This window comes from Neophocaena asiaeorientalis, unplaced genomic scaffold (genome assembly GCF_003031525.2).
Source record: "Neophocaena asiaeorientalis asiaeorientalis breed wild unplaced genomic scaffold, Neophocaena_asiaeorientalis_V1.1 scaffold141, whole genome shotgun sequence".
Taxonomy (NCBI): Eukaryota; Metazoa; Chordata; class Mammalia; order Artiodactyla; family Phocoenidae; genus Neophocaena; species Neophocaena asiaeorientalis.
Genome location: NW_020174267.1, coordinates 2,545,298 through 2,558,072, shown reverse-complemented (window position 1 = coordinate 2,558,072; position 12,775 = coordinate 2,545,298). Strand labels below are relative to the sequence as shown.

General features: G+C 45.5%; 1 protein-coding gene across 1 annotated transcript in view; it reads left to right on the top strand.

The window, feature by feature from the left end:
• The first annotated feature begins 12,399 nt into the window (after positions 1-12,399).
• SOX21 (SRY-box transcription factor 21) overlaps positions 12,400-12,775 on the top strand; it is a 601-nt gene continuing 225 nt past the window's right edge. Inside the window, exon 1 of the mRNA XM_024755258.1 lies at positions 12,400-12,769. Coding sequence (XP_024611026.1) covers positions 12,400-12,769 — 370 coding nt within the window. The remainder of the gene's footprint in view (positions 12,770-12,775) is intronic.

Here is a 12,775-nt window from a genome sequence, read left to right as displayed (position 1 = left end):
ATATTGTACAATAGGTCAGATATTTGGGCAGGGCTCAGCTGGGTGATTCTTCTGTCCCACATGGTATGGCATAGGTTGTTTGGTGGTATTCTGCTGGTGGATGAGCTGCTCCGGAGGATCCAAGAGTGTCCAGAAGGTTTGAATTGACAGGTACTGACTATCACAGAATATCTCTAAACAGGTGGTCTCAGACCAATGGGAATTTTCGCATGGCAGCTCAGGGCTCCCAGATACCGAGCGACCCAGGTGGAAGCTGCAAGGCTTCTTACAACCAAGACTCAGAAGTCCCAGAATGACACTTTTGCTGTTTCCTATTGACCAAGCAAGTTGCTAAGGTAAGCCTAGGTTCATAGGGTAAGTTATCAGACTTCACTTCTTAATGAAGGAGTAATTTGCCTCAATTTTTAATCTATCATAAAGTCTGTAGCCATTGAGCAAAGGTTGCTGGAAGCAGTCAATTAAGCTTCTATGATAACACAAAAATAAAGATTCACACACTTACTCCTAAGTCTGTCATCTCAACTCCATGTAGACTTAATTGCAATAATTCTTGAAAAGTAGTGCAGTGTGAATGAATGCTCATAGTAGCTTTCTTCACCCACCCCCATACAAACAAATTTTGCCTCTCTGATCATTACTTAAGCATTGCAGAGTCACCCAAACACAGTCCTGCCTCAAGGACTCTGCCTGTACTCCTAGATAGAGCCCCTCAGTCCCAGCTCAGAATTCCAGAACTCTACTTATCTAAGAAAAAAGATCCAAAACATGACCAGGGTCTTCCCTGGTGGCGCAATGTTTAAGAATCCGCCTGCCAATGCAGGCGACATGGGTTTGAACCCTGGTCTGGGAAGATCCCATATGCCATGGAGCAACTAAGCCCGTGCACCACAACTACTGAGCCTGCACTCTACAGCCTGCGAGCCACAACTATTGAGTCATGTGCCACAACTACTGAAGCCCGTGCGCCATGGTCCGCAATGAGAAGTCACCACAATGAGAAGCCCGCGCACCACAACAAAGAGTAGCCCCTGCTCACTCAACTAAAGAAAGCCTGGGCAGAGCAATGAAGACCCAACGCAGCCAAAAATAAATTTATTTAAAAAAACAAACAAACATGACTAATTCTCAGTTTATATCACTAAACTATTCTGTACTTATCAATGGAACCAGCATAATTTGAGGATAATGAAGGACATTTTCTACCCCAGAATGAAAACATTAATTTCTGGGGTGAGGAGAGGTTGTCAGTGGGGTGGGAGTTTCATTTATTTTGTGTGTGTGTGACAAAAATAATATAAAAATTAATTTTTGATGTAAAATATCTAACACTACAGAAGCATATATATAGAACCTAAGTTGGCTCAGGTTGCCATAACAAAATACCTCAGACTGGGTGGCTTAAACAACAGAATTTTTTTTTTCTACAGTTCTGGAGGCTGGAAAATCTAAGATCAAAGTTCCATCAGGCAAAAAAAAAAAAAAAAAGTTCCATCAGGGTTCTCTCCTCCTGACCTGCAGACAGCCACTTTGTCCTCACATGGACTTTCTTCGTTCAAAGTTCACTCAGAGAGAGTAAGGAAGCTCTCTGGTGTCTCTTCATACAAGGACACTAATCCTATGGGCTCAGGGCCCCACCTTTATGAGCATATTTAATTTTAATTACTTCCTTAGAGGCCCTATCTCCAAATACAGCCATTCTGGGGGTTGGGGCTTCAACATATGAATTTTAGGAGGATATGGCTCAATTCAGTCCATAGCAGAAGTTCAGAGCAAAATCTTTGTCACCCTTCACCTGCCCTCTTCCCAAGCCCCTGTTTTGTGACTCAAATGTGGTGTTGGAAAGGGGCTGCTCTTGGCACACCTGAGAGTCTGACATACTTAAGAGCTCCTTGAGGATTCATTGCCCCAGATCCAAATGCATTTTAAAAAATTTCTTTTAGCAAATCCAGTGTATTACATCAAATACAATCACCAGTCCTTTAAGTATTCTATTCATTTTATAAAAATATAAGAGTGTATGTTGATTTAATTCAACTGTAAATTTTCATTTTTATAGTCAAGGAACTTTAAAAACCAGAGGTGAAACAACTTCTACAGTCAAAATTTAAAAGCTGTTGCCTTTGTTACAGACATGTCCTCAATAGCAGTTTAAGATTAAGGACTTAAATAATGACCAAATTATTTGTGGGTGGGACAGAGGAGATTATACTTGAAATATCCTGATGATAGAGGGTAAGTATGTGGGAGTTTCACTAGGAGTATCAAAAACATTACTTAAGTCGTCTCACTTCCAGCACTACTCTAGTCTTCATTAAGATTAATTAATTAATTAATTAAGATTAGCTAATAATCCTGTACCTGAATCATGCAGTTAAATCCTCAGCCTCTCCTTGGCTGTGCACACACAGACTTAGAGCATGTGTCTGATTCATTCATTCAACAATTTACTGAGCACCTATTCAATACCAGGAGCCTCTCTACGTACTAAGGTATCAAGATCAAATACGATATGGTCTTTGCCCTTAGTACGTTTAAATTTAGGTAAGATAACACATAATGAGTTAATAGTTGCGACCAAGAAGTACTGACACTAGAATAATAGTTGGTTCAGGGTATGGAGAAGCGTAAAGCTGGGTGTAGTCAATCAGCTTCTTGGAGGTACATTTATAGAAAAAGCAACTTCAAATTATTATTAATGAATCAATCAGATAATATTTTCTTGTCAGGCTGTTGCCAGCCTCTTAACTCACTCCCATATGCCCCAATAATAGAGGCAGAGTTTTATTAAAAAGCAAGCCCTGTGACACAGTGAAAGCCCCCTTTGCCTCAAGTAAATAAACAAAGACAAATTTTTATCAAACATAGAGCTTTGTTCGACAGCAATGAATTTATTTGCTAGCAGACAATGTACAGGCATAAACGTCAAATACTGTTTTCAAAGTGCACTGAAAAGCGGCGCTGCGGGCATGCCTGTGACCGTAGGGCCTGGCCACTCCTGACTACGGCCTGGAATGTGAAATTGGAGGCTGATAGTGAACAAAAGGACACGTCAACTAGGAAGTTAGTGCATAGAAACACTTTAGTGCACAAACAAAGCATTAAAATACAATTCAGCTCTACAAATACCAGAGGGGGCGATAAGTCCACTGAGGTCATGAGTCAACTTTTCAGGCAGCTGGAATGATTGGATGCTGATTGCTATCAGACAAGCCACCATCCTTTAATGCATCTGATTCCTACCTTGTGCCCTCTTACCACATTCAAGTCTCACAAATTAGAAGGAATTATCGCATTTGCTTGCCTCTGGGATATTTTACCCTGTCTCTAGGGAAAGGGAACGTTATGCTGCTGAGTAAAGCAAACGTCCCCGTTTAGGAACGGACTATGTGGAGGGATGGGGGGCGTGGCCTCTCCTAGACACACTGAGAGCTAGGGCTGGACCAAGCAGTCACCCTCCCCGTAAGTGGCACAAAAAACTAGGGGGCATTGGTCCCACAACCCAGCGCCTAGTGGTGCAGGTACAGAGGCTGCAGTTTTCCTAACGCAAGGAATGCAAAATAGCACAGTGGCATAAAAACAAGTTGAGGCAAGTAGTCTAGCACGGCAATCCGGCAGGTGGTAAGCAACTATACTTGGCAAAAACCTCTGCTTGTCTGATAAAGGAATAGAGGGTGGAGAAGTTTATACCAATGGAGTTATTCCTCTAGTATGCAGGGTTCACGGACCCAAGCACATGGAGATCTTGTTCTAGAGAAAGACTGGATGGTTTGATTGGTCAAGTAACTGTCCAAACGAAGAAAAGCATAACCAAGTAGAATTCCAGGAAAATGTGTAGATGTGTGTGATTGGGTGGCAGTGTGACTAGCACTGAACTAGATCATTAAAAGACCCAAGCTCTGGGACTTCCCTGGTGGCACAGTGGTTAAGACTCCATGCTCCCAATGCAGTGGGCCCGGGTTCAATCCCTGGTCAGGGAACTAGATCCCACATGCATGTCACAACTAAGGAGCCTGCCAGCCACAACTAAGGAGCACATGTGCAGCAACTAAAGGAGCCAGCGAGCTGCAACTAAAGAGCCCGCCTGCTGCAACTAAGACCTGGCTCAACCAAATAAACTTAAAAACTAAATAATATAAGATAAATATTTTAAAAAAAAAGATCAAATTCTTAAAAAAGAAGCCCTAAACTCTCTGAAAAGAATTTGGAGACCCTCCCTCCCACTATGCCATACATTTGTCAGGAAAAAGATAAGAACACCTACTATTATAACTTATCGTTCAACAATGAACCGAAGAGTCTAGACAGTGCAGAAAGGTAAGAAAAAGAAATAGTATGTATAAGAATTGGAAAGGAAGAAAGAAAACTCTCAATATTCACAGATGATATGATTTTGTATGTATAAAATCCAAAGTAAACTACAAATAAGTTACTTGAATTAAAAATGGCTTCACAAGGTTGCCACTTGCAAAGTCAATACACAAAAATCAATTGTATTCTGTACACCAGCAACAAACAGAAAATAAAATTATTTTTTAAAAAGAAAATATTTAAAAGATATTATCTTCTTATAACCTTAAAAACACACTATTTATATAGTATCAAAAGATAATTTTTAAAACCTAGGAATAATAGATGAGTAAAAATTCTACCAGAAAATTGTAAGATGTTACTCAGAGAAATTAAAGAATAACAAAATTAACTGAAGGATACTAGGCTCATCGGTTATAAGTGCTAAATTTGTAAAGATGTCAGTTCTCCCTAAATCAACCTAGAGATTCGTAACAATCTTAATTAAAAGGCTTTTTAAAAATATTTGGCTTTTAGGGGCTTCCCTGGCGGCGCAGGGGTTGAGAGGCCGCCTGCCGATGCAGGGGACGTGGGTTCGTGCCCCGGTCCGGGAAGATGCCACATGCCGCGGAGAGGCTGGGCCCGTGAGCCGTGGCCGTTGAGCCTGCGCGTCCGGAGCCTGTGCTCCGCAACGGGAGAGGCCGCAACAGTGAGAGGCCCGCGTACCACAAAACAAACAAACAAACAAAAAATATTTGGCTTTTAGTAAACCTTAAAAGTTCTCATCACAAGAACAAAAATTTTAGAACTATATTCTGTGACGAATGTTAACTTGACTTATTATAGTGATCGTTCCACAATATATACAAGTATCAAATCATTATGTTTTCATCTGAAAAGAGTTTGGAGACCCTCCCTCCCATTATAATACAATGTTATATGTCAATTATACCTCAATTTAAATTTTTTAATAAAAAATTAAAAATATTTGGGTTTTTAAAGAATATTTAGAACCTGACAATCTTTTCTACAGTTTATATGGAAATGCAAAGGCCAAGAATAGCCACGATGCTTTTGAATTAGAAGAAAATGAAAGTACTTGCTCTGCCAGAATTAGGATAGTGCAAAAATTGAAAAATATGAGCAAAGTAGAGAGCTCAGAAACCCAACTCACATCATATGGCAAAGGGAGCACTAGTGAGCAGTATAAAAAAGCAGTCTTTACCATGAACGGTTCTAGAAAATTGAGTGTCCATATGGAAAGAAATCAACTTTTATACTACACACAGAAATCAATTTCAGATGGATTCTGGAAATGGAGAAACAGCTCCTATATGACCAATCTTCCCTTAGATAAGAACCATAAACTTTGGACAAATATTTCTTTAAGAAACCTCTCTGAATGCCTGCAGAAAAACCAAAAGCAAACAGAAACACAAGGGAACACACTTGGGAAAAGGGTACAGTACTAAGTGAGTTTCCCATTTTTATAGTTTTTTGCTTGTAAAATATCTTGCATGTATACAACAGTAGACATGAACAAGAATGCCTATGGCAGCAAGTACACATGGTTAAAAACTGGAAACAACCCACATGCTCATCAGCAGGAGAGTATAAGCAAATACACTGTGGTATCTTTGCAACAATTAAATATTACACAGCAGATGAATGAACTCAGTGACATGCAGTAACACTGAATCCAAACAACATAATTAAACGAAAAAAGTTAATCAATAAAGATTACATACAAAAGTTTAACTTATAATAACATTTAAAGTTAAAACAAAAGGAAAAACATACATTTAAAGGGTACACATAGATGAGAAAAGTTATATAGCTAAATTTAAAGATCAAGGGAATGAAAATTGTTACATTGGGTTAGGGAAGGCAAGTGTAGAGTTTTCTGGGGAGAGGATTTGATTTAATATAGGTTTACCAGCAGATTTTATTTTGGATGGTAGATTCATAGGTATTTATTACATGATGAAAGAAAGAAAGAGAGGGAGGGAGGGAGGAAGGAAGGAAGGGAGTCACTGATGGAGCAGTTATAAGAGTGTATCATGCACCAGGAATTGTGATTAAAACAATTCTGTGTACTTGGATCTTACAAAAGAAAGGTAGAAAGAGAGGGACGAGGGAGGGAAGGAAAGAGGGAAGGAGAGAGGGTGGGTTGGACAACCAGGGTTAGGGGAACATACAGACTGAGATTAGATATCATTGTCATAAGGTTCCCTTTTAGCAGCCCTTGGCTATCAGAAAAAAGGTAGAGATTGGGTTCCGCTTGGCACCGGCGATTGTTCAGTGTTTGCAGTGGGAAGCCGGGGAGTGAGGGATAGTGAGTTACAGCTGAGACCAAACCTGTGCTGACAACCACAGGGGCCAGGGGGAGCCTGGCTGCCAGACACCAGAACTGGACGTAGGGGTGCTGTTGTTACGGGCTTGGAATGCATTAGTGAAGAGATTACCATTGCGTACTCCTCGCAGAGGCAGCGCAGCACTGAGTGAGTCACAGGAGGCTTGAGGAAGTAGGTGGAACTGAGAATCTGAGCCAGGAAGGAGCTGAGCCTTCAACTGGGACTCAGAGTGGTGGTGGTGAAGAGCATCAGCTTAGTTCAGACCCCATTTCTTCCACTTATGGTTGTGTGACTTTGGGTGAGTTGCTTATTCACCAGCTCTAAGGCTCTCTTCCCCAACTGCAAACTGAGGTAACTCTTACCTCCTAGGATTTTCCTAAAAATTAAATAAGATAGTGTATGTAAAAGGGATAGAAACTCAGGAACTCAATAAATGATAGTTATGATCAAACTGCTCAACCAAGCAGACTCATCCTTAGATAGGAAACTGAATCTGGGAGGGAGTAGCACACAGGCCAGAGCAATCTAGAAGCTGGAAAGGACAGCCAGACCTCCTCATTCATTTCTGGTTTTGTTCACGGATAGCTCTCTCCCACGTACAAAAAGCACTTATCCTAGAGAAAAGTCAATCCCTCCATTGCTTTCATAGGATTCTCAGGATCTGAAATCAGTACTTTGTGAAGCTGTCTCTCTTGGATTATTTGTATTGTCTTTTTTCCCTTAGGTGTTTAATTTGGGGGTGGGGGTGAGGTGGGGAGGGAAGGATGGGGTGAAAGGGAGCTGTTTTTTATTTTGTATTTCTTGCTCTGTCATCTAGGTAAAGCTCTTTTAGAAAATGCCAGCCTGAGTGAGTACTGCTAAGGAGGAATGAAGAAAGGCATTCTCATAATTAATCTGTGTAGACCCAGCTTCCCAGTATGGCAGGAGCAGTGAGAATAAAGGGACAGGAATCTCACAAGGATGAAAATTTAGTAGTAACCAGTCAAGGGCCACTCTTGCAGCCATTCACTCTAACCAGGACTGCCTGACCTAATTCCTCATCTCTCGGGCTTTATGTGGACCACGTGTTTGGGATCTTTTCCCCTTATGGAGGCTGACGGAGGTGGGGCTGATAGGAGTACAACTAGGGAACTAGGAGTAGGATTAGTAGGAACTGTGACAAAAGCCTGAGACTGGCTTTTGTCAGTTTGCTCATTTCCTCCTTAACAGGACAAACAGGCTGTATTACTTTTCTAGGCAGGTTTGAAAGCTTACAAATTCTTTCCGTGCACTCGCTTAAGACCAGGAGCCCGAAGCTCTCTAACTGCAGCTGTCTGTTCCCAGTGCTTCAGGTGCCACGACTTGGCCCCTGCACTTTGAAGGCATCACCTCTCCCACCCTGTCACTTCCACTTGGTCACTTCTCAGTACCCCACTGGTTTCCTTTCTTTGCTGTGGTTTCACCTCTATGGTTCTAGAAACATGTGACAATGAGCCATCTGGGTGAAGATCCAGCGAGAAAACGGAGATGGAATGGATGGAGGAAAATGATTTAGTTCACTCTCATCCCTTGTCTTCTGTTGGGATCCAAATATTCTCCCCTCTTTTATGGAAGAGAAAGAGAAAGAAGAGGAAAGCCGGTCAGTCTGGTGTTGCCAAGGTATTTTTTTAAATTCCGCCAACAGCCTCATTGCTGCCTCCTAGTGAAAGTTTTAGAATTGAAAAAAGACCATTTAAAGGGAGGACCTAAGGGGAAAAGAAGAAACTGACTTTACACAGACCCCCAAACTTTTTCTGAGCGAGTGTCTGCCTCTCTGTTTCTGATTAGATGTATTTGTGATCACGGGTATTCCTTGGCCACAAGGCAAATACAGAGCCCGCACAGACTCCACTGATCGAGGTCCACTGTTCTTTGGGTACTCACAACTGAGTTGGGAATATAAAGCCCATAGAACTTCTAATTCTCTTTCAATTTATTTTTCCTTCACTCTTCACTCACACAGACTACTCTCTCTCCTAAATCTTGGTATTTTTTCACTTTTAGATCAAAATGTACAAGAACAAATAGATAACATCCTGTCAATTCAAACATAAGGTCTGTTGACACTAAAATTGAACTGTCATTTCAGTATATAAGAAAGAGAACGGCAAGGAAACTTACTTGGTGAAAGGCTCAACCAGATTTGGGCAAGAGGTGCGAATGCTTTGCTGCCTTCCCTTCACGCAGGGCTCAGTGTGAAGGTCCCTCCCTGGACGGGAAGGCTGGAGGCCAAGAATACGGATCCCCCAAAAACCAAAATTAAAAACCAAGTCTCTTCTATTTTGAAGTTTCCTTTGGTGAAGAACCAACAAGCACGCAAACAGCCGTTTTCTTCTTAGGTATGGGAACACCTTTCCCCCCCACAGTTCAACATTCATGGACTTAAGAACTTTCAGATTTGGTTCATTTAATAACACTAAACAGGCGATATTGCACAATTTATGAAACTATATCCCAGGAAGCTTACGCACTTTATTTTTACAAGATATTGCAGATACAAGCATACATTTCAATCACATACGCAAACATTTCTTTTCATGGTAATAATTTATTGCAACTGATTTTTAAACTTAAATTTGAAAAGAATGCGTAATAATTTAACTCACCAATATAAGAGTTTTTCTCAATCCTTATCCTTTTGTATATATCAAAATAATTTTGGGGATTAGACTCAACTTTATTCACAATGTTTTTAATGAATAACAGTTTTCATAACTTGCATCCTTATACACATGTTCTTTGTACGACAGTGTGTAATATTTTTGTGTCAAACCCATCATACAAGTTAGTAGGTTAAAAGCTCAGGGATGATACTTTTCTAGTTTATCATCACAAAACAGTATATTTAACATTCTAGTCTATGTGATTGCACCTGCTAGGGTTTTAACGTTGCTCCACCCAGAGTCTGTGAGCAGCAGAGTGTTTTTACAGAGCCTGTAAAGGAATATGGTTCTAAAGAAATCAGTCCAATTGTTTTAGCAATACAAGGGCTGATACAAAGTAAACATTTGCAGTGTGGTATCTTAAGAAAGATAGCCACTCCCATACATTTCACTGCTGATTTGCATTTCTATATGTCCTCACAGCAGCTAAAAAAAAAAAACAGCAACAATCACTATTCTTTTATTAAAATGAGCAATAAAACGAACCTAAGTTTAAACTAAAATTGATGGCCTAAAAACTTTTTATTTAAGTTCAATCAGTACTTTGTGTCTGCATATGTGTCTGTGTATGAATTGAACATGAATCGCTGGGAAGACTTAAAGAGTTAACTGATTGTAGAACTTCCTACTTGTACACACCACATGGCTAGGTCAAATCCAAACTGCCAAAGAAAGAAGGCAAGCAAGTTCTCCCTGAAGGGCAGGCCAACTGGTGAATGAAATCTCCAGACTGAGCATGTTGTAAGTGAGCTGCAGCATACCAAGGAGTCCGGAAAATATGCAAACAAAATCATGCTGCTTGATTTTTGCATTATGTCAAACATAAAGTAAAAAGCTGCTCTTACTAAAGAAAACTGTGCTTAACAGCATAAAAATATTCCAAGGTAGAGTGATTAGTATGTTTCCCTTTTGTCTTTCAGAGAAACGTTTCATACTTCTTACTGATTTTGAACACCTCACCCTATCCGTGCATTTAAGTGAGATACTGTGAGTTAACTGTACCTTAAAGAGATCAGCATATGGATGACTGACGACTAGAATAGAAACAAAACAAACCCCCAGAATTTTAAAAGATCGGAATAGTCGGCCAAGGATGCCTGGGCTAGGTCCTTTTCGAAAGGGTTGCCAAGAGCACGCTCGGTCCCTCCTCAGTTATTTTTCACTCCACTACCTCTGACTGGATGCATCACCAGTGCAAGAAAACTCGGGAAGCATCTGCTGCAAGCAACCTCTGGACCTCCAAGGAAAAGGAGCCCTTTCTTGCTAGGAAAAGTCTCCAGCGTTTTTTAGGGTGGGTCCCCTCTTCCTCCGAAGCTCGTGAGGCTCCCCTCCCCGTGCGCGCCTCCTTCCTCCTGGCAGAGGCTCCCACAGCTGCTCCGGCCGGCCAGGGTAGCCGGAATGACGCTAGGGGGTTGCCAACGCCAAACAGTGCGCAAACTCGGCGGCGCGCTCCGGACTCTCCACTCGCCTAAACCTGCTCTCAAGTGAAAAGGGGTGGGAGGAGGAGTGTGAGGGGGGCGGAGGGGATCCTGTTTAATTCGCGGTCCTGGGGGTGTGGGAGCGGAAGGAGGCTCCGCGGGGCCCTCCTCCCTCCTGGAGTCCTGGGCTCCACCTCCTCCTCGTGGCCCCAGATATACACACACTCAGCCGCGGCTGGACATGCACACCCAGCGCCGGCTCCGGACGCGTGCACACGCAGGTAGCGACACTCACCTGAGCCCGCGCACAGGGCTCCTGTCGCCGCGGGAGCGACGGACTGGCGGCCTGGGCCGCGGAGGGGCCCCCTGTGCTGCGGGACTGCGGGAATCGGGAGAAACCCCAGCGCGGACCTGCGAACTGAGGTGATGGCGCGTCTTCCTTAAATCCCTCCCCCACCCCGCACCTCCGCCCTCTAGGCTCTCGCCGGGGAAGCCAGGAGAGAGGGGCCCCGGGCGCGGAGCACACGCGGGCGCACGCCCCGAGGCGAGCGCGCCGAGAGGGGCGCCGCGGCGCCGGCGCAGGAAACTTGGGCAAAGTTAGTTGCAAGTCCCGGGCGGAGGCCCAGAGGACCGAGGAGGGGACGCGGCCGGTGCTGGGCCCGCCGCGCTGCCCGGAAGCCGGGCCGCGCTCCACGCCCGGTGCGCTCCGGGAGCCCGAGTCGGCCGGAGAGCCAGGAGGGGCTTGGAGCGAGCGGAGCCGGCATGGCTCGAGGGACAGCGAGACGCGGCGCTTCGGCGAGTCACGAGGATTTCCTTTGAGGCCCGGAGATCCTAGGCTCGCTCAAGCCTCATCCAACCTCCTTCCCCGACCGGCAGCCGGAGAGGAAGACCCACGAGGCAGGTCCCCCCGCAAAACCCCAGCTCATTAGGGGGGTTCCCGTCAGCGCGCCCTGCCTGCCCCGAGTGAGGAAGACCGGCTGGTGCTGCAGTATTTGTATTTATATCCATTGCTGCGCTCTGCGTTCCCTTGGTGCGCCCGGCCCCTCCTCCGTCTCCCCCCTCCTCTTCCTCCTCCGGGGCCACCTCCCCTCCTCCCCCCACCCCCATCTGCTACTGTCAAATGAGAAAGTCACCGAGGAGAACCCAAACACTCCAGCCGCCGAGAGCCCCCTTTGGCACTTGGCAGCGCGCGGCGGCTGACTCCTCTGCTCAACCTGGTGGAGCCTCCGCGACGCAAGTTTCCCGGCTGCTGTGCCTTTAACAGAGAAAAGACCGAGGACGGGGAGAGCGCTGACCGGTGGCGGCTACCTGCGGGGAGTTCGCGAGCGAACGCAACTGGAGAGGAAGGACAAAAAGAAAGCAAAGGGCAGACTGCCCCCGTGGGGTGGGGACACCGCCGAGAAGTTATCGCGCCCCGGAGAGGATTTTCCCGAGCGCCTGGCCGGAGAGAGCAGGGCGGCCAGGGGAGCGGCGCGGCCCGGGGCTGGTCCCCCGGCCCCCTCCTCCCGGGCGAGAGCGACGCCGGGGTGCGAAGTGGGGCGCGGCGAGCGCGGCGGGCCGATAGGGTCCCCGCGGACAGCCAACATTGATTTCCTCCGGGCCGACAGCGACGGCGCGGGCGGCGGCGGCGGCGGGCTGCAGCCGCGGCACGGCGAGAGCATGTCCAAGCCGGTGGACCACGTCAAGCGGCCCATGAATGCCTTCATGGTCTGGTCGCGGGCTCAGCGGCGCAAGATGGCCCAGGAGAACCCCAAGATGCACAACTCGGAGATCAGCAAGCGCCTGGGCGCCGAGTGGAAGCTGCTCACCGAATCGGAGAAGCGGCCGTTCATCGATGAGGCGAAGCGCCTGCGCGCCATGCACATGAAGGAGCACCCAGACTACAAGTACCGGCCGAGGCGCAAGCCCAAGACGCTGCTCAAGAAGGACAAGTTCGCCTTCCCTGTGCCCTACGGCCTGGGCGGCGTGACCGACGCCGAGCACCCGGCACTCAAGGCGGGCGCCGGGCTGCACGCAGGCGCGGGTGGCGGCCAGG